This window comes from Psammomys obesus, unplaced genomic scaffold, assembly GCF_907164565.1.
Source record: "Psammomys obesus unplaced genomic scaffold, mPsaObe1.curated_primary_1811, whole genome shotgun sequence".
Lineage (NCBI taxonomy): Eukaryota > Metazoa > Chordata > Mammalia > Rodentia > Muridae > Psammomys > Psammomys obesus.
In genome coordinates, this window is record NW_026596034.1 from 11523622 (window position 1) to 11551077 (window position 27456).

The 27456-nt window shown below is 51.0% G+C and overlaps 1 protein-coding gene across 1 annotated transcript in view; it reads right to left on the reverse strand.

The window, feature by feature from the left end:
- Positions 1-27456, reverse strand: part of Cngb1 (cyclic nucleotide gated channel subunit beta 1) — a 60842-nt gene that overhangs the window by 16805 nt on the left and 16581 nt on the right. The window contains exons 13-25 of the mRNA XM_055621605.1: positions 25235-25394; positions 23371-23454; positions 17644-17731; positions 17092-17275; positions 10364-10526; positions 7936-8043; positions 6997-7154; positions 5759-5914; positions 4502-4710; positions 3136-3186; positions 2640-2726; positions 1682-1746; positions 608-730 (exon numbers count right to left, since the gene is read on the reverse strand). Of these exons, the coding sequence (XP_055477580.1) occupies positions 608-730; positions 1682-1746; positions 2640-2726; positions 3136-3186; positions 4502-4710; positions 5759-5914; positions 6997-7154; positions 7936-8043; positions 10364-10526; positions 17092-17275; positions 17644-17731; positions 23371-23454; positions 25235-25394 (1636 nt within the window). The remainder of the gene's footprint in view (positions 1-607; positions 731-1681; positions 1747-2639; positions 2727-3135; positions 3187-4501; positions 4711-5758; positions 5915-6996; positions 7155-7935; positions 8044-10363; positions 10527-17091; positions 17276-17643; positions 17732-23370; positions 23455-25234; positions 25395-27456) is intronic.

Genomic DNA, 27456 nt, shown 5'->3' on the forward strand with positions numbered 1-27456 from the left:
AATAAATATCATGTTAAGTATCCACATGGATTATCCATAGACCTCAAATTTAGAAATGTTAAAATCTGTAAAAGTAGGTCTCTCACAGGGAGGAGGGAAAAAACCACAATATCACGCAGATGCTCTGAAACTGTGCCACTTCCGCCGGCTATCTTCTTTCATTGGTCCAGAGGTATGTTTCTATTTTTTTCCATATGACAAATGGCATGATGGGAAACATCTTTATCCACAAGTCCTGGTCCCCTGCCCTGAATATTTCCTCACAGTAAAGTCCATGTAGTGTATTTGCCAACCCTACAGGACTAGGGGACTTGGAAAAGATCTTTCTAGCACAGAGGTTCTCAATGTGTGGGTTGTGACCACTTTGTGTGTGTGTAGGGGTCAAATGTCATATATTTAGATTTTGATTCATAACAGTAGGGGCTGGAGGGCTGGCTCTGTGTTTAAGAGCACTGACTGCTTTTCCAGAGGACCTGAGCAAGCCTCTGGGAGCAAAGCTGTCTTGGTAACACAATAGCCATGTGACACCTTTCTAGCAACCTTCTTTTTGTGACGATCAAGGACAAAAATCCCACCCACGTGATGCCCTGGGGGAAGCCTGGCTCACCTGTTCCCCACGCCATCGTAAACCCAGTGAGTGGACCCGATGCCCTGGAAGGCTGATGCCCAGTAATAAAGACAGGAGTTGAGGTGCAAGCTGTACAGCAGGTAGGCAGTGGTCCTGATGACCCTGTGGAGGGAGAGAGCGTGACACAGCCATGGAGGCGACCCTTGCCCCGGGGGGGGGGGGCTTCGGAAAGCTAGATCTCGGCTCCCCCAAAGCCCACCTTATAGGTTTGTCTCTGCTGGAGCCTTATAGCCCTACCTAGCCACCCAAACAGTGGACACCAGGTCCCAGCCATCCAGTCAGTGGATACCAGGTCCCAACTACCAAATCAGTGGATGCCTTGTCATTTTCTCCTCTCTCTCCCCTCTGCTGGATTCCTTTACTTCTAAGGTGTAGTTAGTTGTATGACACACCATTGATTCAATTCAGGTTTTTCTTGGGGGTTGGGAGGTTGGAATCAAATGCCCTTGACTGGAGCCTTGTCAAAAATGCAAGGCTGGAATCAACCTAGCTGTGGCAGTGAAACCTGTATACCTCTGAAATCTGCATACAGATGAATGCTGGGAAAGGTGAGGGGCCAAAGGGGAAATACAGCTTGAGGGTGGAGCAGGGAGGATTCTGCTGTTCACAGAGAAACAAACAAGGAGCCTTGTCCTCCAAGCATGGCCCAGTTGGCCTGGGTCCCCACCTTGAACATCTGTTTTTGCATCCACTGTGTTCTTACAAATTGTCCCTTCTGTTAGAGCTAGGGTGCCGGCTCGTCACTGAGTCAGCCTGTGAGTGTCCTTGACACAATGGGTGGGGGAGGGGGCATTTAATAAGACATTCCTGGTTCTATATAGAACCAACCAACCAACCAACCAACCAACCAACCAACCAACCAACCAACCAAATATCCTTTCAGAGAAGAAGTTGGACCAGGAACAGGTCTGGCTTCTGGAGGCAATGGGACCTGGGGAGAATGGCTGAAAAGGGAAGGCTAGAGTGTGGTGTGTGTGTGTGTGTGTGTGTGTGTGTGTGTGCGCGCGCGCACTGACATAAATATATACACATGTGTGCATGGGGAGGTCTTACCTGTAAACGTAGGCTTTGCTGAGGATGGCTTCCAGGCGATTATTAAACTCGAAGAAGGCCATGTACTAGGAGGGAGGAGAAGGTATCAGGACAGCCCTGTGCCTGCTGGGGGCATGGCCCACAGCTCTTGCCTTCCACCCTACCCCATTGTTACCAGTCTCCTTTGCCCTCTTTTTCCAGGTCACCTTGGTTACCCATGTTAGTGATTTTCCGTTTACTGTCTTTGGAAAAGGGCCCCAGTATCATGTAAAGGGAACAGTAAGTTTAATTGGTTGGCTGGAAAAGTCTGCTTAGGGGATCCTGAGTGCTCTGCGTGGCTGCCTACCCTGATCCCATTCACTGGAACTCGTCAGATCTCCACCCTGCATCAAGCAGATCCTTCCAGGACCCTGGGTCCAGCCAGCAAAAACAAAACAAAGCAAAACAAAACAAAACAAAAATGACGGATGTACTGATAAAATGGGTGCTGTGTGTTCAGCTCTGTCCTTGGCACACTTTTATGTTTGTTCCCTTGGGCAAGTCACCCAGCCACCCCAAGGGCCAATTTTCCCATCTTTTGAATGGAGTCCATTATAAAGCAGAAGCCCCTTCCCTGAGAAGCTCTGTAGGGATGGAGTTGGAGACAGATTGCCTACATCCAGATCCAGACTTCACTCCTGCCTATCTATGTGACACTGGACAAGTTCCTTAGCCCCTCTGTGCCCCCTTCCTCATTTCTAAGATGGTAAGAACAGCATTCATGTCCCGGAGTTGAAAAACTAACATCAGTAAAGAGTGTGGATCAGAGACTGACAAGAAGTGGCCCCAGATGCCCAGCGATTATAGGAAACTTCTTAGTAAGACAAGCTTAGGAGGCCCTCCCCTGGGCCTCCTCTTGGGGAGACACCTTCCCTCCCCCGGTGGCAGTGCCTATATCAAGCACGGAGGAGCCAAAGTCCTTTGGACCTGCCGATCTTACCTTCAGGCAGCGGGGCAGGCGAAGGAGGGGGTTCACACCAAATTTCAAGTAGAGGAAGTCCAGGGGCAGCAGGCAGATCAGGTCCATCTGAAATCCCAATGGGGCACCATGGGGACCGAGACACAGAACCCCAGGGGTAGGGGGAGCTAAGGGGCACAACTCTGTCTGCCAGACATGGGTCAGAATGCTAGGGGCAGTGTCAGATGGGAGGGCACAAGGCTTCCCACCAACCCACCCCAGTGTGGCCTCATAGTCCCGGCCAGCACAGGGGTTCCCAACCAACATAAGGAGCCCTGTGCCGCTGCATCAGAAGTGTAGGCACAGACACGGGAAGGTGTTCTGTGAGGCCACCCAGCCTGGACTGTCCTGGAAAAGTTGTGACCTAATGGACACTCCCACAAGGAGATGGGACCAGGCTCTCCTTATGCCACAGAAACCACGTGACGAAGGCGCCAAAAATACCCAGGGACAAGGGCCCGTCCCCGCCAGTGTCTACCTTAAACCGGCGAGACTTCAGGTAGTTGCCACGCATCTCCTTTTTGTCTGTCTGGAAGAAGGAGGCACAGAGATGGGAAATGGTGTTAGATTAAGCTATGACCAGAGAGAGACAGTGTCCTCACAGGCGCATGCAGCTGCCCCGCAGGCTTCGGGGGAGGGGAAGGGGGACTAGCCATGGGAACGAGCCTTGCTGGGGTCACCAGCCAGACTCTGATCTCACAGCTGGAGGAAAGCGAGGGGCCTAGAGCCTATTCTCTCAGTGCCTGGCTCTGATGGTGCCAGGGAGGAGGCTGGCCGAGGACTCCTCACTTTTGTCGATCCTTCCATTTTTGGCATTTGCTGTCTGGGGTTAACATAGGCTCCTTAAGCATTTTAGATGCACGTTACACTTGAATTCATGCTACCTGTTGTTATGATAGCATTTGCAGCCTGTGAAACAGCTGTTGGCATAGCATCATCTGCTATGTCTTCCAACACATATGGTGCAATGTCCAAAATTGTAACTGCTAGAACGTTAAATTTTATTTTTGCCAACTGTTATACTGATCCCCTTAACGTGGTACTAAAAAACCTGGACCATGGACTAATTCTACTTCACACAGCTTAATAATTAGCCTCACAAGACTATTGCTTTTCTTTCTTTCTTTCTCTCTTTCTTTCTTTTCCTGTATTGATTGATTATTTTTACTAAAAGAGTTATTTTTTTCTTCATGTGTATTTGCCTGTGTGTGTGTGTGTGCTGGTCCCTACAGAGGCCAGAAGAGGGCGTTGGATCCCCTGTAGCTACCTTATGTGGGTGTTGGGAACTGAACTTGCAGGAAGTATAAATGTACTGCTGAGCCATCTCTCCAGAGCCCTTAAGCCCTACATTGACACAGAGGAGCACTATTCCGCTCTACCTCCTGAGTGCTAGGGTTATTGGCTTGGATCAGACCACCAGCATCACAGTTAGGGCTGTGGTTTTATCACAGGCTGGCTCAGGCTGTTCCACATAGCAGATCATCACCGTGCCTTCTGGGGGACACACTCAGCTCCTAGAACCCTGCACTCTGCATGCATCTAGTTCTTGCATCATGGCGCTGAAGCTCAGCCAGGGGGTTCAGCTAGAATTTGAAGCAGGTGCACCTGCCCCAGAGGCCATTCTCTGGACCACTTCTCCTTTAATTCTATCAGATGGTCTGAGAACCAGTTCATTTAGGAATAGTATCTAATGTATATAATTTGAACACATGCAAGGGGTGCAAAAAAAAAAAAAAAAGATCACAGCTGCTCCCAGGACTTCCTTGCTCATTCGGTCAGTCCCCCGAAGGCCCTGGCAATAATGTCTTCCCTGGTCACCCCTCCTCCACTGGCCTGTGACTCACAATGATGTCCCCGCCTTTGACAAACTGCAGGCGCATCTGGAACACAGTGATGTCCAGGAGGTAGATGAAGTCGCACAGGTAGTCCATAAGTAGCCAGAGGTGGATGTTGTCTGGCTGCTGGTACGGGAAGGCCCAGCGCACGGGAATCAGCCAGCAGTTCCAGTTCCAGGCCAGCACCACAAAGAACAGCCACAGGATGTACATGAGGTCTGAGGAGGACAGAGGTAGGCTTGAAGGCCAGCAAGAGAGGGCCCTTCGCCCGGGCAACTGGGTGTGGATTTCATCACGTGGAAGACAGACAGATGGACAGGGAGGTAGATGAGTAGATGAATGGATGGGTGGACATGGAGGCCCCTGATAGGCCCTGAAAGATCAAGTCTTCTAAGGAGAGGGTGTGGTGACATTGTTAGATAATGACAGTTAAGTAGTGACCCCTTTTGTTTTCCTTCTTTCTGAAATTTAAAAAAAAAAAAACAACATTGCATTCATTTATTTATGGGGAGTGGGGCATATGGGTACTGCAGAGCATTTTGGAGGTCAAAGGTTAACTCTTGGGGGTTAATTCTTTCCTTTCATCATGTGGGTCCTGGGGATAGAACTTGGACTGCCATATCGAATTTGCCCACTGATCTCACCAGCCCACGAACAGGGCTTGACGATATAGTTTCCATCCTAGGAAATCCAGAGCAGTAAATGACACGTGGGGAGTGGACAGACGGCTGAACAGGCAGGTGGGTGGATCACTCGGTGTCACTTGGTATGTTAGGGACCTAGTTGCCACCAGGGTTAGAGTCCTACCCCTGGGAACCTCCCTGTTCAACTCTGAGGAACTTCCTCCCTGGCACCTTGGTCTTCTCAAAGCCACAGGAATTCGCCAGCTGAGAAAGCCAGGAACTCCAGCGAAGTGTGGTGCATAGCGGGAGGGCCCTGGGTCAGGACTACTACAGAATGGGCTTACAGAGAATCTGCCGAACTCTGCCCTGCCTTCGCTCAGAGCTGGGGCTCCAGGAAGGAGGACTTGGCCAAGGTCAAGGGGAGGAGTCTAGCTGGCAGCATCTGAAGGTAGTACACATTCCTCTGTGCCTCGACTTTGTTGTCTATAAGATGGGTGTGGCCTGTGCTCTAGTCCAGGGATTTGTGTTGAAGGGTCGGGCAGGGACTTGTGGAGTCATTTGGAAAGCACAGGGAGTCATGGACCACAGTCCATGGTGTTGAACCCTGCCTCCCCATCTCTCTCAGGTTCTCCAGGGAACTCACTGGTCAGAGGGTCGATGCTCTGCGGGAACTGGTACGTCTTCCAAGGCCTGCGCTTGAACTTGCAGCAAAGCATGTCGCAGTAGTGCTCCTCCTCTGCCGCCTCTGCCTCCACGGGCTTCGGGGCTGGGGCTGCTTCTGGGGCCTTCTTGGCTGGGGCTGAGGGGTGACATCAGTGACTTACTCAGAATGCTAAAGGACTCAACCAACTTGGGGACATGCTGGTTCAGACTTTTTAGAGTAGGACTCCGCTCTGTCATTATCTGGCTGGCACTCCTCCTCCTGTGGCTCTGTGACACTTGGTGACAGAAGCCATGGCTCTTGGGGCTCCAACACATCTGTGTGTCTAGTGTTAGATATGTGACATCAGGCTCTGCTAACCTGTCATGGGCATTTATCCCATGTACATGACCCTTATCAGAAAAACCTAGAAAATATCCCTGGAAAAAAAAAAAAAAGCTTGTTCACCAGGCTCGCAGGAGTCAGAAGCAGGTGAATCTCAATGAGTTCGAGACCAGCCTGGTCCACAAAGTAAGTTACAGGCTGAGAAGGGCTACCCAATAAGACCCTGTTTTTAAAAGAAAATACTTTCATTTTCTTTCTCTGTCTCTGGTTTCTGATAGTGTCTCACTATGTAACCCAGACTTGTGATCCTCCAGCCTCAGACTCTCAAGTGCTAGGGACTCCAGGCATTTGTCACCTTGCCTGGTGACTCCTTAAAGAAAGGAGAGGTTAGGCCATCTCATACCTGTAATTCCAGCCTGTGGGAGGAATTGCCATAAGTTTCAGGCCAACCTGGGGCTACTGGGTGAATTCAGAACAGCTGGGGCTATAGAGTGAGATCTGGTCTCAAAACAAACAAACAAACAAACAAAAAAAAAAAAAACAAATAGACAAAACCTGTTCAGGTGGCCCCAGCAACGCATGGGTGGTCCTGAACATTAGTACCACCTGTTCTCCAGAGCAGCTGCAAGACTGAGATAGACAAACCAGCCGCTGTGCCCTATGGGAGAAGGCAGGAGAGTCTATCAACCACCCGCTTGTGAGAAGGCCAAGTTCGCCTTGAAAACCTTCTTCCTCTCCTGAGCACACATATAAGCTCCAAATTCAGAGTTTGGGGGTCTGGGCTTTTCTCATACACCCCCAACCATTTGCTTCTGCCATGCCTCCCCAGCAGGAGTTGATGGTGTTTCTTGAATACCCCATCCTCCTTAGCTGTGGCCACCTCCATCTCCACTCACAGGGCTTGGGGCTCTCCTCATCAGAGGTGACATCAGGCTCAATGAGCTTCTCCTTGACCTTCTCTGTCCGCTCCTTGAACATCTTCACCAGCTCCTGGAGACGGTCATTGATGATGGCGCTGTTCTGGCTGGCTGTGGAGGCTGCACGGTCCTGGCCACTGTGGAAACACAGCTGAGGATGAATACAGGACGGGAAGGGTCCCCAGGATCCCAGGCCTATGCTGGGAAACGTTCATGTCTCCTCTTCTGGCAGAGCCCAAGGGAGGTCAATCCATTCCTTCTGACAATGTCAGACCCTGCCCACTCTGGGTCCACTCTCTTAGCTTCTGGAGCAACTGAGAGTTTAGGCCACCATGCGTAGCTCAAGATTTCTCTTTCTAATCTTGGTCATAACATCTACATAGACTACAGCAGAGCCACTGTCACTTGGGTCCCTAAAACTTGCAGGAAACAGAGCCTTCTGCTGACCCGAAATACACAAGTAGTTGACTGAGAATCTCACATATGAGAGCCCAGCTATCAGAATGCGATGAAAATGCAGGATCCCAGGGCACTGTCCAGGGCTGTGTGGAGCCTGGAAATCTGATTTAACAAGCTGCCAGATAGGAACCTACAGCAGATCCTATGGTCTTATTCTACCTACTGACTTATTTGGGGTTCAGTGCCAAGATCTTTGGTGGGGAACGGGAGGCATTCCTTGGTCTCTGATCCCTGCTGAAATGAGCACATCTGGCCTAGAGTCCAAGCCCACCCTACTAAGTCTGTAGCACCCCTGGGCCAACCAGGAAAGTCCTGGGCAGGAGAGCTGGCCCTGCCTTGCTGCTCCAGAACATGAAGTTCACCTTGTGTGGGGTTCTGAAAGCACCCCGGTTCCTGCTCCTCTCCTCGTCTGCTCATCCCAAGCCAGTCTCTGAGACCAGGGTGGGGGGCTCTACTTACTCAGCCTCCTGTGGGGTGGTCGGGTCTGACCAGGCAACCACTGGGGACTCAGCTGGTGACAGGGCCTTGAGCTCTTCGGCTTCATCATCCTGAGAAGGTAGCTTCTTCCTGTAGAGACCCAGACAGGTAAGGGGCCTTCAGAGAAGGCAGGCTAAGGGAGGTAAATGGCTGCCTTTGAGCTGGTTCCAGGGAGGCAAGATGGCCTCAGTGTGCATAACTCTCAGCAGTCTGGTCCGAGGTGAACAGCATGGGCTTGTATCATGTGTGTGCCCTTGGAGTCTGATCTCGACACAACACTTTAAGCTACCTCCATCTCTTCCTCTGTAAATGGCACTGAAGCTACCCAATGAAATAAAGAGGTATTTGTCCCTCAGTCAACTCTCTGCCTAAGTGTCCTTCTGCCTCCTGCTTCTGATCTGAAGCCCCCCCACCTTATCATGCCATCCTCCATCTGTGAGACAAAGCCATGGAGTACAATCCCCACCTCATAGTGTAACCTTGAAAAACTCCCCTGCTCCTTAACTCTAGGCTCCCTAACTAGAGAACAAAGCCTATCTGAGGGAGCCCTGTCATCCAGGAAGCCACAGGCTGTTGTTTTTGAAGCCACCAGTAACTTGTCTGATTAGGCCTGAAGGTCCACAGGTCAGAGCCTGTGGGTGGCATGAGCTTGGCACTATCTGACATTGCCATCTGAGGGCTAAATCTCCGGATTGTCCCAGCCTCTTCCTCAAGAGTGGGGATGAGTTGCTTTACGGAAAAATCCAAAGACCTGGGAAAGAGAGAAAGGCAGACATTTCTTAACACTACCAAGAGAGCCATCCCCGGGCTCAGAGAAAGAACGGCTTAGGGTGGCGTACAGTAAGTCACAATGATGGTATCTGCAAGTCAGGCCAGCGTCTAGGAATGATTTTTCTGGGCCTCTAGGGATCTCTGTATGTGTCTGTTTGTGCCTGTGTGTGAGTGTGTTCCTGTTTCTCTCTTGTTTTCTTTTTCTTTTTTAAACAGGGTCCCTGTCATGTGGCCTGAGATGGTTTCAAACTTGTGATCCTCTTGCCTTAACCTTCTGAGTGCTGAGGTTAGATGCATGTGCGATCAGCGTATGGTTTAGAAACAAACATTTTATGAGTTAACGAATGTATAAGCGAAGATCAGCCGTTTCCTAAAGACTTGTCTTATCATGTAAACACAAAGTACCCAGCTTTAACATGTGGAGCCAAGAGTCTAGGGACACAGATAGGCATGCTAGCACAGGGAGGCAACACGTTAGCCTGTCAAATGGGGATCAGAAGAGCAGAGAAGAAGATGAGGGCTTAGGACTTACACTTGGGTGAACCCCAAATGGGAATAACATGGCAATGCACATGGATGGGCCCACAGAAGAGGGACAACTTTTTGGATAAAATAAAATAAAAAGTTATGATAGGTGTGATGGTCATACCCCCCAAAGTCCCAGCACTTTGTGGGGGGTGGATAACAGGCAGGAAGCTTGTGAGGTCAAAGCAAGCCTGGACTCTGTGGTCAGACACTGGCTCAAAAAAAGAAAGGAAGGAAGGAAGAATGGAAAGAGGAGAAAAGACAGAAGGAGAGTGTTGGGACAGAGTGTGGCTACAGAGTCTGCCCTGCTGTGAGGACTGGGTGCTGTGTGCTGAACTCAGTGCACTGTGATTAGCTAGGGGCACACAGGCTGCTCCAGCTGTGGCCTTTAACCATGACACTGTGGCAACACAGTGAAGCACTTTGGTGGGTAGATGGAGAGAATCAGTGGCCCAAAGTTGTCTTCTGACCCCTCACACGTGCATGCCACGGCACATGCACAAGCTAAGTAAGTAAATAAGTAGATGTAATAAAAACCTGTTCTTGATTAGGATGTGAGATGCTGAACTAGAAAAAAAAAAAATTAAGAGAGGAAAAATAAACAAGACCCAGCACTCTGGCAACTGATAATCACATAAGCAGTTGTGCTGCCAAAATGTAAAATAAAGCAAAACAAGTGGTGGGGCACAGAGGGGCTGGAGAGATGGCTCAGCAGTTAGGAACACCGGCTGCTCTTCCAGAGGACCAGAGTCCAATTCCCAGCACCCACACGGCAGCTCGCAATTGTCTGTAACTCCAGTCCCGGAGGGTCTGACACCCTCACACAAATGTACATGCAGTCAAACCACCAATGTAAATAAAATAAAAGTTAATAAATTATTTTAAAAAAAGAGGGGCAGATGTTATTTGTCACATTTTGTGTATACGTAGACATTAGCATTAGCATTCCTCTGTGTCCGCACCCAAGAGTGTCTGGGATAGGTCTCCTCTAAGAATGCTTCTTCTGACCACCAGCAGAGGAGGTCTCAGTCCTGCTGTTTCCCATCTCTAACAGCTGCCAAATGGGCTAGAGGCACAGCTGGGACAAAAGAGCAAGCAAAGCATCCTGGGTAACCTTTGGGCAGCTGCGGCAGAGCCCGGAACAGCGAGGGTGTCTGATTGGTCAGGAGCCGGCAGTGGTCTCTCCGGTGAAGAGAACTTCTCCTCTGGGATGAGGGGTCCCCTGTCAGCATCTGTGTCTTCCACCTGGAGCTCTGGGTGCTCTTTCGTGGCTGGTACTGGGGAGAGCGAGGAGGGGAGAGTGAGAGGGAGAAGCCTGATCCTGGGACTCACGGGAGGGTCTCTGGTGGCTTTGCCTCCCTGTGGGTCCCTTAGTCAAGCTCCATGCACCATGAGGCCCTTTGTGTGTCACTACCGCCCCAGCCCCAAACCAGGAGCTGGAAAATCCGACTCAATGCCCCAGAACTCTCTCTCTTTGCTCTCCAGCATGGAAAACAGCAGCGACCTGGGGAGGCGGGGACTAAGTGTCACACTGACAAGTCCATCTGCTTCCCTCCCAAGGTAGGAGAAACCAGGTCTCCTAAGCCTAGAGGAGCCTTGGATTCTTGAAGAGACTCCAATTCAGATGTATTTGCTGTCTTGGCCATGTGTTTACCTGTGCGGTATTTGCATATATACCAGGAGCCCCCCAGAAGTTGCCTGCTGCCTAACTGGACCTCTAAAAAGCCTGGGCCTTCTTCCTCAGAATCAGATACTTCCTGGGGAGCCTGGACATGGAGGACTCAGGATGCTGGAAGGCTGACTATTGCAGTGAGCCTTAAAGGCAGCAAGCCACAGGCCTGCTCCACAGTGAGGCAGGAAAGAGACACTGAACTGAAATAGCTATCCCTGGGATGTTTCTGTTCGTGGCCACCATGAGAAATCCCAAGCATAGCTCACAGCTATACAATGGGAAGGGAGCCTCAGAACTGGGTGTTTGTTTTGCTAAATCATAAGCCCCCTTGGAGTAGGACAGCAAGAATGGGAAAGTTTTTTGTTTGTTTGTTTTTAACTGAGGCAGATGGTTTGCTAGATTCACAAGAGGTGCTCCAGGTTGAGGGGAAAAGGAGGTCTCATCTACTGCCCACTAGTCCCCATGGGAACAGAAGAGGAAGGACCCTAAAGGTTAGACCCTCAGTCTCAGTACTGACCCCAGCATGGGGTGCTACTCCACCCCACCTGCCCTACTACCCACCACTACCATCCCCCAGCTAAGAGGAGAAAGAACCAGCTGGCAGAGGGCAGTTCAGATGAGACAGGTTTATAGTATATTGATTTCTAGACTAATAATACTAGAAACAGAAACATTACTGAAACACTGAGACAGTGTTTGCTGTTGAGCACTTTCCACGTGCTTATAAGTCAGCATTCCCTTCCTCCCTCTTCTTTTTCGAAGTTTAAAAAAATTACATTTAGTAAGCCAGGCATTGTGAGGCATGCCTTTAAACCCAGCTCAGGAGGCGAAGGCAGGTGAGTATTTTGAGTTCGAGGCCAGTTCCAGAACAGACAGAACTAAACAGAGAAACCCTGTCATGAAAGGAAATTACATTTATTATGTGTGGGGTAGAAGCATATGCCATAGCTTGTGTTCTCTGTGTGTGTATGTCCGGAAGTGTGTGTGTGTGTGTGTGTGTGTGTGTGTGTGTGTGTGTGTGTGTGTGTGTAGGTTACAGGACAACTTGTGGAAGTTGGTTCGCCCCTTCCATCATGTGGATTCTGGGGATTGATCTCAGGGCACCAGGCTTGGTGCCAAGCACCTTGGCCCACTGAGTCATCTTGCTAGCCATCCTGCCTTCCCTTTCCCCTTTCCTTCCCTTCCCTTCCTTCCAGGGTCTCACTATATAGCCCAGGTTGGCATTGAATTCCCAATCTTCCTGCCTCAGTCTACCGTGCTTGTTTACAGAGGCTTCCTGGAACTCCCTCTTGTAGCCCAGGCTGGCCTGGGACTCAGAGATCTGCCTGCCTCTGCCTCCTGAGTGCCGAGACTAAAGGCGTGCGCCACCAACACCCGGCTTCTGGTATCTGCTTTTAAATGTCAAGTATTTACATCTCTTCTCTTCCACCACAGCCCCCGAAATGGGGTCTTGCTGTGTTGGTTTGAGCTGGCTGTGTGTTCTGGGCTCAATCAGTGTTCTTGGCCGAGCTTCCTGAGGGTCTGGGACTGTAGGTTCTCAGTACGTCAGGGTGTGTTAACCTCCCAGCAGCTGTGTGGGGCAGCGGTCACTCTGCTTCCATTTTGTCCATAAGGGAACTGAAAGGTAGGAAAGTTCAGAAACCTGCTGCACATTTAGACCCAGCTCAGATGGGCTAAGGCTGACAAACCAATTTCGAGTTTTGCTGTTCTCCTTTTATTTTGAGGCAGGGTCCTGCTATGTACCCCAGGCTATCCTCAAACTCGAGATCTTCCTTCTTCAGCCTCCCAAGTGCTGGGATCACAGACGGGCACCGCCACACCCAGAGCAGGAACTCTCTGCTTGCTGCACCTCTTGGTTTCCACCTGTAGCACCTAAAGTCCTTGTGCTGTGGCTGTGGCATCGCTGCGTTAGCCACGTCCTTGTGGTGCTGCTGGGGGTGTTTCCCAGCTGGAGTCCCCAGTGTCCGGGGAGGACATAGGCGATTCCACACACACAGACCAGAAAAGGGAGACAGAGAATGAGACCGTGACACTACTGTCACTCTCCTTCTTGAGCACAGAGGGGGCCAGTTAGGTCAGTGCTTCTGTGGCCTTGTCAATGCCTCTTGGGCACAGAGGAATCCCCTCTGGGCTCCAAGCCTTCAGTGGACTCTGTATCTCATGAAAACACATGAGAAATCTTGGCTCCATTTTCCCCCCTGTGTGTTTGTGGTTACTCCTACTGAGGCTTTCTGCTTCTGTTTCTGTTCCTGGGATTTGTTTCATTTTTTTTTTATTTTTATTTATTTATTTTTTTTTAATTTTGAAGTAGTCTTGATTTACAGCCCAGGCAGGCATTGAACTCAGGCTCCTCCTGCTTCAGCCTTCCTGAGGGCTGGGATAGGCCTAGCCTCCTAGTTAGCTTTACCTGTTGACTGGACATAGCCCAGATTCATGTGAGAGTTTCTGGTGAGAGTTTCTGGTGGGAGTTGCCTCCATCAGATTAGCCTGTTGGACATATCTGAGAAACATTTTCTTAATTGCTGATTGATGTGGGGGAAATCTAGCCAAGCCAGGGGGAGCGGGCCAGCAAGCAGCACTTCTCCGTGGTTTCTGCTCCAGGTTCCTGCCTTGAGCTACTCCTGCCTTGGTTTCCTTCAGTGATGGACTGGGATCCAGAAGTGTAAGCTAAAATAAACCCTTTTATTCAGTACTTTATCACTGCAACACAGAAGCAAACTGTTGACCCCTTTTGTTTAAGGCAAACCACAGAGCAGTAGTGCTGAGACCAGCTACCAGCAGACAGAGCCCAGGTGTCACCCCTCATTGCAGGCATGAGCTCACCCCATTCTGTGCCCACTGTGAGCCAGGAAGAGGAGACAAGGACAACCGGGGCCCTTTCTTATGGAGTGTCCTGTTCCTGCTACTGCTCTGATCTCAGAGGCGGCCTGGCTCAGTGTCAGCACACATGGCAGTCACATTAAAAGGGCTTAAATCAAGGCAGAAAGGGACAGAGGTCACCTTGGAGCTCCTGTACTCCCCAAGCACTTTGTCATTAGCCAGTGAGCAGTAGCAGCCCAGGGACTAATTGGAACAGGCCCTCAATCTACGCCAAACCCCAAGAACCCCTTCTCCTGGCCTGCCTGCACCTGCTTCCTTCTCCCTGCACCTGCCCACTTCTCCTGCCTGCACCTGCCTGAAACTGCCCATTTCTCCTGTCTACACCTGCTTGCTTCTTCTGCCTGCACCTGCCTGTTTCCAATTTTTCTACAACAGGAACTATGAATGGCCCTCAGAAAGTGCAGCAGACTCTCACGGTCACCCAAGTCTATTTACAATGGACCCCCACATCACTCTGCCATCTGATTTTTCCTCCTTCCATGGCCTCTGGCCATTCTTTGAAAGTATTTTTATTAATTCTTGAGGATTTCATACAATGTACCTTCATCATATTCATTCCCAACTCCTCCCAGATCCATCCCACCACCTCCCTAACTCCCCCAAACTTCATGTTCTTTTTTAATTTTTAGAATAAGCCATCAACTTCAATTTGGGCTGCCCATATAAACTTCTGGGTAGGAGGCCATCCGACGGAGCATCATTGACCAACCAGGAGCCATATACTTAAAGAGAACTGACTCCCTTCCTCCCAGAAGCTATCAACTGTCCATAACACTGCACTTAGGGGTGGGGGTGACTCCTGCCCCTTGAAGCGGCATTCCCCCCAGCTTCATGCTCTAGAGAGCTGACTGATTTTTTTTTTTTTAATTAGAGTGGGAATGGCTGCCGATATAAAATGTAGTTGAGGGCCTAAATTGCTAATTGTGACATTTTAGGCATCTTGAAAGAAAAGCAACCCCCCTCCAGTCACTACAAAGCAGGAGGAAGGTCTGTAGAGGAAGGGGGGGGGTTTCCATGAGCACAAAGTATATTCCCACAGCATTGCACACAGGTGGGAAGACAGCCCAAGCCATGCAGAAACCCTACTATGCCATGTCCCAAGCATGCTGGGGCAAGATCACACTACCCAGGCGACGGATGGAGCTCCTGATCTCCTTGGTGAAGTTGGAGTTGGACAAGGCTGTCCTCCGGGAGACGAGGACAGGGATGCGGGTGACTGTGGGACGGTAGCTGGGCACATTGGGGAGGTGCTCTGCTGGGTTTGGGAGGCCAGGTCTGGGGCCCTCCTGGCCAGGTGGCTGGTCCTGAACCAGGCGATTCAGCTCCATGTTCAGGCCTGGTTTAGCCATGGTACTGAGTCCCGAAGGTGGCAGGCAGAGGCGTGACCCTGGGGGCTGTAATCAGGAGCCAAGTTGAGGGGTGGGGTACAGGCGGGGCTCCTCCCCACAGGAACACAGACCAGCCTAACACCTGTCTGCCGTGGCAGCAGTCACGCTCAGTTCTGAAGCACCCACTCCTGTCCCCAACACTCAACATTAAGAGCATCACCGAGTCACCAAGATGGTTCATCCAGTAGCTTCTAGACACTTCCCAGAGCCCTGAGTCTGCTTATCAACCACAGTAGTAGTCCCCATATCAGGTGCAAAAGATGCCAGAGGTGGAACCTCAGAACGCAGGGTCCAACACGCTGAGCTCAGTGCGATCTTCCCATTCAAAGAAACCCTGCAGCCAATTCACCATCCTTCCAACCAAAGACAGACAGCTGTGCTAGGGCCCTGGGGTCCACGGGTTGCATTCTAGACTCACTAGAGGATGCTTATGTGGTCCTGACACCCAGCCTTGCTCCAGCTATCAGAGAAGTGGGCCTCAAAGTTATTGCCTCAAATGCTAACACGAAGACAAATCACCAGGAACTAAGCAGGCTCCACAGGGCTTGGTAGAACCTGAATTCTGCATTCCTAACCAGTTTCCAGGGGACACTGAAGCTGTCGGCTTTTGAGTAAGGAAGAACTACTTTCCCAGACTACTTGGGAAAGGGGACAAAGCCAGCTTGACTACTTCTGTTTGGTCCTAGCTTTCACATCTCTGTAGATGCCCAGTGTCCAGCCTGGACACCATAGGGCCTTTCCGATGAGTGTTGATGTCGATAGAGAAAACTTTTGAATGACAGGCTGCACCATCATTCAGCCTGTGTGGGAGGTCCTAGCATTGCTGCATTCTGAGAGATCTAGCTCTGGGTCCTCAGCAAGGAGGCGCTAGAAGCTAAGGTAGCCTGTGCCATCACTTTTTGCTTACACTGGGACACAGCATGCCTCAGTTTTGTTATCTGTAAGATAATCTGTCGGCCTCACCAGGCAACTCAAGGGCCAGTAGCTTGAAGAACAGAATGTGGGGGTCCATAAATAATGCAGCCCTGCAGACCAGGATGTCTTTGTCCAGGGGTGATGGGCCAGCCTCCTCCTTTGCACCCAGTCCCTGGGGTTCCCGGGTATGGTGGTTTGAATGAAAATAGCCACCCACAGGCTCATAGGGAGTGGCACTATTAGGAGGTGTGGTCTTGTTGGAGGAAGTATGGCCTTGTTGGAGGAAATATGTCACTGGAGGTGGGCTTTGAGATTTCAAATGCTCAAGCCAGGCCCAGTCTCTCTCTCTCTTCCTGCTGTCTGCCCATCAAGATGTGGAACTCTCAGCTCCTCTCCAGCACCATGTCTGCCTGTGTGCCGCCATGCTTCCCTCTATGATGGTAGTGGACTAAACCTCTGAACCTGTAAGCCAGCCCCAATTAAGTGTTTTTCTTTATAAGAATTGACATGGTCATAGTGTCTTTTCACAACAATGAAACACTGACAAGATAACAGGCCTGGTTTTGGGGTGGTAGAGAGGACCACAGTAAAAAGCTGGGTATAACTGGAGCTCCCCACCTAGGACATGCACAATAAAATGGGAGTGTGGCCACAGAGATGGGGCGTGGTCACACCATTTACAGGCTCTGTGCCCTCCACCCTCAGGGTCTCTGCACAGGTAATGGTGAATTTTCCCTGAGAGGAGGTGGTATGAGGGACTGGCAGGAAAACACCCCCAACACTCTGGGAGTCATTTATCCAGTATCTTTGGGTGACATCATCCATTTGAAATAATGTGGCTCCAAAACACAGAGGAGGGTCTTTGCCCAGGACAGAATGGTGGAACCCTAGGCAGGAAGGAGATGGAGGATATAAAAGAGGGCCGCCCACCCCGAGATGCCACTAGCCTTCAAGTCCTAGAGCATCCTTGTACAGCCTCACTCCTACCTGCTGAGTTTGTGGCCTCCTCCTCCTGCTTCTGTTCCTCCTCCTGCTTCTCCTCCTCCTGCTCTTCTTCCTCTTGCTTCTCGTCCTTCTTCTCCTCCTGCTGCTTCTCCTCTTCCTCCTCCTCCTCCTCTTCCTTCTCTTCTTCCTCCTCCTGCTTTTCTTCTTCCTCCTCCTCCTGCTGCTTCTCCTCCTCCTCTGGCAACTCCTGCAGCGACACATAGAGAGGACAGTGGGTGCCCCACTGGATTCCCCTCAACTCCTATCCCAGTACCAACCAGGGCAGCCCATCTTCTGGGCCTTCCAAGGAAGTGGCTTATTACCTGCAGAGGGCAATATGCCTAGGAGCCCAAGGCCCTAAACCCAGGGGACAAAGCCACCCCATCAGCCACCCCCAGAATCTTTACTCCAGGACCACACCTCCCTTAGTATGTCAGCCCCTTGGGGTACCCCTATGATTTCAGCCCTCTCTGTCCTATGGACAGCTCACCAGCAAACCCCATTCCCAACCCCTTCATCAACGGCCCCAGGTTCCCTGGGCTTTGAACACTCTACCTGGAGTGATTCTATCTGTGGCTGTGTCCTGCCTAGCTGGCACTGGTCCTCATCAGCCTGTACCACCAAACAGCTATCCAGCAGGACACTGAAATCCAACAGAGGAAAGAGCCAGTGTTAGCGGAAGTTGGCATTTCCAAACACTGCTGAAGGTCAACTCTGACCAGGAACAGGGGACACAGATGTCAGAGATTATATCACATCCACACTGACAATCTATTGTCTGAAGCAGGGGCCTGCAGTAAAGGCCATGGTTATGCAAGGTAAGGGGCTTTCCCAAGGAAGTGGCTTATGTACTGGGCCTCAAAGATGGCTTCAGACATGGGGAGAGGGCCGGTCCAGAAAGAGGATGCCATAGTGGATGCCCAAGGGAGCATCTCTGGGGTGAAGCCCATTCAGAATATTTACCCTGGGTTTCCCCAGATCTGATAGAAACCTTAGTGGCTGCAAGCAAGGAAAAGAATGTAAGAAAAGCAAGGGCTGGTGGGTAGCTCAGGGGTAGAGTGCTTGTCTGGCATGTGAGAGGCCCTGGGTTCCATCCCCAGTATGGTGGTGGGGTGTGGAGAGAGGTGAAGTGACCCAACCAAAATCACAAACCTTAACCCAAGGCACTCCTTCCCCATGAGCGCAGTGCCAACAGTGCAACGCTGAGGGCTTCTGACGTCACTGGCTCAGATGAGAAGTATACATGAGTGACAGGGCCAGGAATACAGAAGGCCTGGGGAGGGGCAGGAGGAGACTGTGGCAAACAAGGGAACTCTTGTCTGTGTGAACGGGGTCCCACTCTGTTTGGAATGAGGAGCTAGGAATATCAGATCTCCTCTCTTTCCACAGAAATCTGAACCAGGTTTTTCTGGTGGAATGTCCTGACATCTGAATCCAGAAGAGCTGGGCAATCCCAGGACCCAGGAAGTCAAAGAGGGAGGATCAGAAATAAAAGACCAGCCTTGGTTTTATAGCAAGTTTGAAGCTGAGCTACATAAGAACCTATCTCAAATACCTCATGTCACCCCCGCCTGCCTGCATGCACACACAAGATTCAGCCTCTAGGCAGAATTGGGCCCTTAGATATCTGTGTGTGACTTCTATGTCAGAATGATAACTCAGAACTGGGGCTAAGATGGAGTGTGTGTGTGTGTGTGTGTGTGTGTGTGTGTGTGTGTGTGTGTGCGTGCGCGCGCGCGCTTGAATAGGGTCTATGTTGTCCAGACCAGTCTAGAACTTGCCATGTATTGGAGGCTGGCCTAGAACTTGTGATCCTTCTGTCTCTGCTTCTCTGATGCTGGAATCCCAAGCATGCACTGCCAAGGATGGACTCTAACATGACTTTTGTAGTTAGAACTAGGCTGTGCTTTCTAACAGCCCTACCTGGCCCTCCGGGCCCTGTCTCCTCCCAATCACAGCGGATGGTCCAAGGTGTCATGTCTACCTGGAGGCTATGCCTCAGCTCTCCCAAGGTGGGTAAGCAGGGGCTGGGACAGGGTGTAGAGGAGTCTGTGTGAAGCCTGCTGCCAGGGACTGTGACGGCAGCGTCCTTGACTGTGTGCCAAGTCCTGTGCCCAGCTCTTTGCAACATTATCATCTCTCTGCTTCTTTACCCAAACACTCCCTACCAGGGTTGTGGTGAGATGGTTTCAGTGTTTCAGCTCAGAGAGGCCCACAGGAAGCCTGTGGTCACACAGCCTTCACAAGGTGAGTCCAGGCATGGGCGCTTGCTCCGATACCCTGCAGTCACCCCGGATGTCTACACTGCCACTGCCTCACGTCAGATTTTGACCATGTCCTGGGACATTAACCTTCATGGGTCTCTTCGCCCCTAAAAATATGTTAAAATTACTTCACAACAGCATTTGATGGAGAACAGTGTTAATTTGTATCTTGCAATGTGTTCTTGTGTCTAAAGTTCTTTTGGTCTGTTTTTAAGAGAAATTAAAAGTTTCTTAGGTTGGAGAGCTTGCCTAACACGCACAAGGCCTTAGGTTCAGTCAAAGAAATGTTCAGTGTTCCCTGGGACCCCTCACATATTTCAGTGCTGTGCCTCCTGCCATCAGCAGAAGTTGGCCTCATGAAGATGGCCTCCTGCCCTGAGGGCCTGAGTGGATTCTTCTAAAAACAGCCACTTCCTCCCAGGGTCAGGGGTCTGTGGCCTTGGGCACCTGGAACCCTGGGGATACCTATGTCTATTTTGGTGTCAAAACAAACAAACAAGCAAGCAACAACAACAAAAACAAGGCCTTTTGTGGGCTGCCTGAGGTCAGAGGGTCAGGGGGCCTGAAACGGAAAAGCTGTAAGAATGCCAGGTGTCATCCCAGGATTCTTCTCTCTAAACACAGTGAGATGCATTTCGCTTTGGAGGAGCCAGGCTTAGCCCCGCACTTCCTGGCGGGGCAGCCAAAAACACCGCTCTGCACCTCAAAGTGCCTGTCTGTGAGGTGGGCACAGTAACAGACTTGCCATGCCTGCCGTCTCAGCAGTGATTAGCAGCTCTTTTTTATAACTGCTCAAATCACTCTTCCGGCTAACCCCAGAGGCAGCAGGTCAGGACACCGCAGACGTTCTGATAAACAACCTCGGCTAGCAAACAACCTACTGGTGCAACCGTGGCCCTGAGCACATTGTCAGAAGCTGCTGAGGGGTCTCTACCAAAGCCTACTCAACAGTGTGCCCCATACTTCTCATGGCTCCCTCTTGTCTAGCAGGCGCCCCCTCAACTTCTAGAAAGTTCCCAAGTGCCAGGGATCTCTGAGCAGAAGAGATCTGGGCTGGGTAGGCATCTAGCAGGCCTCTGACTTCTGGATTACGGATTAAGGTTCCGCCATGCCAACGTCTACGTTTAGCAGACTTCTCCTCCCCACCCCCACTGCCACAGGCCGTGCCCCCCAGGTCACCTTCAGCATGCTTCTCCTCTGAAATCCCAGCTCAGAAGGAAGAGAGGCCAAGAGCCCAGAGACAGGAGCAGCCACCTACTTGGGTCTTTCGGGCTCTGCTAGTCGGGAGGCCCATGCTGCAGTAGGTCCGTTTGGGGCCGTGACAGTCACACCAAGCCTGGGACTGGAGCATACGAGTGGAGCCGGGAAGAGCGCTGGGTCAGCCAGGACAGCAGTGGCTGTGATGCTGTGATTGGCTCGGCATGGAGCCACTGGCCCTTCCTGGTTCTAGCCACACCAAGGGGCTATGCAGGGAACTGCAGGAACGCCCCAGGGAGGGCAGGTAGGGACCATGGGCCAAGGTTGCTAGGAAAAGCAGAGCTATTGCCTGCAGAGACAGGGTTGCTAGGCGACTGTCTGTGTTACCGGGGGCCTTCACGTCATCACTAACCTGTGTCTCTGCAAAGCTGGCCAAGGGCATCCCTCCCTAGAGAGTAACAGCCCAGCCCAGCCTGTCCCCAGCCTCACATCTTCTGAGTGTGTACCTGGGACCACTGAGTGTCAGCAAAGCTCTGTTCTTCCCTGAGCCCAGGCCCAAAAGCTCTCTGACTTTAAAACTGCGGGTGATCACTCGTGTGGGTATGTGTGCTCCAGGTGTCTGGGCTCTGTGGCCACATGCCAACACATACATGGGTGCCTCTATGCACACATGTGAGCCTGTGGGATGATGCATGCGTGTAAATGTGTATGTGAGTGTGTGTATATGTGTCATACATAGACACAGGCATGCTCAGCTATGCACGGTGTTTGAGAGCACGTGCATAGCTGTACGAACATTTGGGTAGGCCTGTATGGCCACTGGCCTTTGAGGGTGTCTCAGTTCAAAAGCAGGGCACATTCTAGAATTTTCAGGCACTCAGGGGTCAGGGGGGGAGCGACCCAGGACCCAGAGACAACACTCTGCACAGAGCTGGGTGGAAGGCAGAACACACACCAGGCTGCACAGTGAAGAGGCCATCTCTGGCACTCCCACCTAGCTCTGGTGTGGGGGGAAGACCCAGAGGGCAGAAATGGGCGGCACACACTTAAGTTTCCCAACAGAAAGATTTTCACAGTGCTAGGGATGGGATGGAAAGGTTTCAAAAAAATTTTTTTGCATATGTATGTGTGTGGTATGTTGAGGCATGTACTCTCCCTCCATCACCCTCCCCTGTATTCATTAAGATTCTCTCAATTGAACCCAGAGCTAATCCAACTGACTAGTCTAGCTAGCCAGCTTGCTCTGGGAACCTCATTTCTACCCTTCAAGGGTTAAATTACAGGCAGGCTACCATGTCAGTTGACATTTATGTGGATTCTGGAGATCTGAGCTGCCTGTCCAGTCCCTAGAGAGACAGCTCTTGAGAGATGAGGTAGACACTGAAGAAGATGGAGGCAGACAAGGAGACAATGGGGTTTTCTGTCAAGGTTGGGAAGACAGAATGTAAACTGAGCAAGAGCGACCGGAGAACTGATGCTAACCCATAGAATTCTACCTCAGCTGCTAAGCTGGTTTCTTGCCTGGGGATGAAGCATTCCTTAGTGGGAACAGAACATTAGTCACCGATGGACCCTTACTCCAGACAGGTTCCACGGCACCCATTGACCACTGTCTCTGTGGCCCCTCTGCAAAGGCTGCTGCTGTTGGCCCCCTACAGCTGTGGGGGTGGACACTGGAGGGGGAAGCCAATTGCCAGGGAACCCGGATGACAGGCATGGTGCCATTTCTGGAGCGAAGCTGTGCTCTGAACGCTTGTGGTGTTGCCCAGCCTGAGGTCTGGCCAGTGAAACAATGCAGGGATTGCAGGCCTGGGTCTGGTGTTGTAACGGTGGGAGGCATGGCAAATACAGGCACCGAGGCAAGGGGTCAGAGTAGGGGACAGATCGGTTTCCTCTGCCCACAGATGCTTCCTGCTCTCCTGCTCACAATCTTAAACGATCCCTGTGGCCTTTGGGAAACCGGGCCCAAGGCTGGCACAACCTGCTTCAGAGACAGCCTGCTTTGAACACTGGCTGTATGGGGGCTCTTCTCATCCTGTGCCCTTTCACTGGTGAGTCCTCCAGACCCTCCTCATTGCCCATCTCTGCTTGTGTGCTTGCTTGGCCCGTGCCCTCTCCTCACTCACTCTCTGCTTTCTCCCAGCCCACAGCCCCCTGCTCTGTCAAATCTTACCCCAAGTCTCCAGCTCCTAACTAGATCAGGGATCTGCCTTCCATTTTTTTAATCTTTATTCAAAAATTCACTGGTTGGACTTTAACGCTGTTCCATGTGGATGTGGAAATCCAGCATTACTGGACAACAGAGCAGAATCCAGGGCAGCTGTAGACACTGTCAGAGAGCATCACAGGACCACTGGAGTATATGTGTGTACAAACATGGGTGTGGACATGTGTGTATACACATATGTGTGTGGACATCTGTGTATGTATGTGTGTATGTGTGTGTGCATGCATACATAGGGGAGACCTTAGTTGTTCTGTTAAGAGAGAAGTACTGTGAGCTCAATACATGTGTTCACTAATGTATCTATGTATGCCAATAATTTTATATTTATTTAATGCCTACTGTATACCAGGCACTGTTCTCAATTCTAGGATTCGGTAGTGAAAACAGCAGGCTCAAGTCTCAGGTTTCACAGGGGTGCACTTGTGTGAGTTGGAAGGGGACTATCGGGCAGTGGGTTCGTTGTGAGCACAGTGGACCCCAGCTTTCCAATTCCTTTGGTCAATGCCAACAGTGTTCATCACAGAACAAAGGCCAAAAGCACCCCACCCCCTGAGCCCCTAATCCCACTGCCCAAGACTAGTTACTCACACAGACTCCTTTTCCTCCTCCTCCTCTTCCTCCTCTTCCTCCTCCTCTTCTTCCTCCTCTTCTCTTTCCTCTTCAATCAGTGGCATCTCCCTGAGTCAGGGCCAGAGCAGAGAACTGAGCCCTCCATGGCCGCTCCAGCCCTCCTCACCCTGTCTCAGGCTTCCCAGCAAAGCTCCACCTAAAGCTCATACCAGCGGCCCCAGGCTCTCTCTAGCCACAGCCTTTCTACACTGCCCTGATGGTGACTCCAGGACAGCTCTGAGCTTCAGTGAGCCTCGGTTTTCCCTTACGTATTTCTTAGCAATGCAGGCCAGAAGCTAGAATTGCTCATCATAACAGCCCCCTCTTTTTCCGCATGCTTCCCTGACTTGAAGTCAAATTATTTTGCTCAACCATCATGCTTCAACACAGGCCCAAGAGCCACGGGACCACTGCCCATGGACTGAAATTCCAAAGCTACGAGCTGAAACAAACTTTCTTTCTTTATAAGCTGGTGACCTTGAGTATCTGATTGCAAAAGAAAGCTAACACACTTAAAACTAAATGTCACCAGTGATCCAAGAAGGGAGTCATGTGAAAAAAATCCTGAGTGCTTGTGAGAAAACTCTAAGAACACAAGACAGGAGTCTTGAGACCCGTCTCTTCAAAAACACAGAATTGATTGATCTTGAAGTGTGCTTTTGTGCCCCTCCCAGGTGTAGCGCCTAGGAGTGAGTCCGTTTTGGATTATTCATTACAACTGGCTATTGTTATTTGTTTGTATGCCTGCCTCTACTGAAAAATATGTTTTTGCCACGTGTGGCTTGTCCTTGCAATTGTTCGATTTGCTCAGGTGACTCTTCTTAACCCTCAGTAGAAACTGTCTGATGCTCTGAATAAAGCTGGCTATGGCGTGAGACTTCAGTCTGCCTCAGTTTCAGGCCCTGCTCTCCCAGGTTCGCTACCAACTACCAACCAGAAGTAAACAGTGGAGGACTTGCTGAGGCTGGGCTCAGTGACACACACCTTTAATCCCGGCACTTGGGAGGCAGAGGCGGATAGATCTCTGTGTTTCAGGCCAGCCTGGTCTACATAGTGAGTTCCAGGCCAGCCAAGACTACATAGTGAGACCTTGTCTAAAAACAAACAAAAATGGTGCTCTAGCCATATAACAGAATACTATACAACTATGAACACACTGAGGATGATTTCCACCTAGAGAATTATGGGAAGCGTCACGGCATATTATTGACCAAATATAACAAAGGGCAGATAGGTGCACATGATATGCCATCTTTTGTACAAACAGAGAGGGGTTGTCCTGGTTAGCCTTAATTGCCAACTTGGCACAGCCTAGAGTTGTCTGAGAGGAGGAGCCTCAAGAACTGCCTAGATCAAACTGGTCTTTGGGTATGTCTGTGGGAGATTGTCTTGATTACACAGGCAGGCCCAGCCCACTGTGGGCGGTACCATTCCCACAGTGGTCTTGGGCTACATAAAAATCTAGCTAAACATAAGCCTGGAGGGCAAGCCAGCAAACAGCATTCCTCCATGGTTTCTGCTCCAAGTTCCTGCCTCAATCATGAACTTCCCTCAATCATGAACTATGACCTGGAAGTATAAGCAGAAATAAACTCTTTCCTCCCCATATATTGCTTTGAATCAGTCTTTCATTACAGCAACAGAATCAAACTAGAAGAGGGTGTTAACCAGACTTTCTCTGAAACAGGACCTGGTAGCCACGTGCCCAGAGGCTGAGCACAGGTACTGAGGGTGGACAGGCAGGTAGGGTCCTTCACTGGACTCTTTCATGCTTTTAGGATTCCCCACTGTATAGCTGGCACTCCCTCAAGCACTGACTCTTTTTCCCAGGGCTTCTCTGTTTTCCCACCTGGGCATCTCCACCATGGCCTCACTCTCTTCTTCATAAACCAGAACCATCTCTGTCTCCTGCAGGCTGGCACTGTCCTCCTGCTGGGTGTCCTCCCAGCAAGGGTCCACCTCCTCCAGGATAAGATCTTGCTCCACCTGTTCCACCGGGAGGATGCTGACTGCAGAGGATAAAGAGGAGCCATTTGTGGGGGAAGAAAGGTAGCTTGGATCCCTGAGTCCTGGGGGGGGGTTCTATCCTGGGGGTCCTACCCCAGCAGTGTCTTGGGTCCTATCTGGCTGTGTTACCACAGGATCATAAGCGGCCAGCTCAATGTCCCAAGGACAGCCTCAAACAACAAGGCCCATCTTTCTGCCTCCTCCCATGATGCTCCTCCACCTTTTCCCTCTTGGGTTCAAGTTCTGGTTACAGCTGACCAAGCTTGCTTCTCATCAGGGCTTTCCTTGTTAGAGGGTTGGTTCAAAGCAGAAAGAATATTCTATTCACAGCGTCACAGCTGATGTCAAAGGACCCAGACTAAACACTTCACAACCCCCAGGGACAGGGAGCCCTGGATTGTCCCAAGAGGTGCAGAGAAAGCCTGCTCCTTGCCTATTTCCTGGGGACCATCTCTTGGTGACAGCATGTCTGCGAGCTCAGCCCCTGCTTTGCTTCTGGGGACCTTGTCCATCTACCTAGAATCGCCACTCTTTAAGACAACATGACTTTTTGGGGGTGGGGGAGGGGACATGGAAAATAATTACAGATGCCTGTGACTTTTTGACTTCTTCCATTTCTCCCTGTATCCCTCCCCTGAGTCGAAAGTGGTCTGAGTCTGTGCCCTTGGCAGAAGCAGGTTTAGACAGCTAGTGCGGCGACTCACACCAGCACGTGAGAAGCAGAAGCAAGGGGATTTCAGTGGGGAGGACCGAGATATGGTGCGTCCTTTTAGATGCTCTGAGCATGAGCGTTGGCCCCTCAAGAGCATTTCCTCTCTTCATCCCTGTAGCAGGGCTACAAAGTGCCTTAGAATATTTCTGTTTACAGATAAATATGCCACAACTCTGGGCCCAGTCACCAACCAAGAAAGGTGAGGGTGGGGTGTAGCTGGCATATACCCATGATAATGGGGGGGGGGGCTGGAGGGATGGCAGGCCCCTGGGAGAAGAAGCTGCCTCTAATGCTCCAGCCCCAGTCTGCTTCTTGTTCTCCACAGCCGACCTAGGAGTCCAATGCTGGCCAGCCCGTGTTTAACTTTCACCGCTGGAGTCTTTCATGGACATGCTACCTTCCAGTCAGCCATCTGTTGCCTCCAGAGCCACTGCATGAGATTCTGAGCCCCCGTCAGTGGCAGCCAGCTGCACCCATGAGATAGAAGCTCCTGCTCTCGGGGCCAGCTGTAAGGGCGTCTGGGCACATAGGCTCTCGCCAGACCAGATGCTCTGGCCTCAGGCGTCCTGAAAGCCAGCGCCCAGGCTTCAGTCTATCCTCTCTAGCAAGCATGGCTCATGTCTTCCCTTCCCTCTAGCCCAGGCTCCATCTCTCCTGGCTTACTCTGCTCTGCAGTGTAGACCCTGCCTCACCACACACATCTCTGGAGGTATGGTCTAGCACTCCCATCACCAAAATCACGTGCAGAGGCAGGAGCCTCTCAGAAAGGCAGATTCCCAGGATGCCCGTACCTGAGTCATGAGGTCTGAAGGCAGGACAGTCTTCATAATTGAGCCCGGTCACGTGAGATGGGCTCCTGCCTAGAGTACATCCCCCGCCTGCAGGATTTGCTCAGCCCCAGCGTAATCTGTGTAAAGCCAGTCCCTGCTCAGCCACCTTCAGGGCCTAGAGCCTCATCCTCGCAGGTTTAGTTAAACTGCTGGTTTTGACTTCACCATCAAGGACTCAGGATCCCAGATAGCTGACCTGCCTGAGGTTCTCCAGCCCCATGCCCCTCCAGGCATTTCCCACGTTATTCTCTGTGCAAGACTGCCCTTTCTAACTGCCAGCTCAAGGCATCGGGTGTCTCAAACTCAAATTCAGATGGTAGATAAGAATGGGGCGACAAGGACCATCTGCCTGAGGTGACAGGTGCTATTTAGACCGTTTTCATGAGCACAGCATGGACCACCACAGCCAGACCAATCCAGTTTCTGTCAGAACTCAGACCCTTCTGTGGAAAGCTGAAGTTTATCTATCTATCTGTCTATCTATCTATCTATCTATCTATCTATCTATCTATCTATCTATCT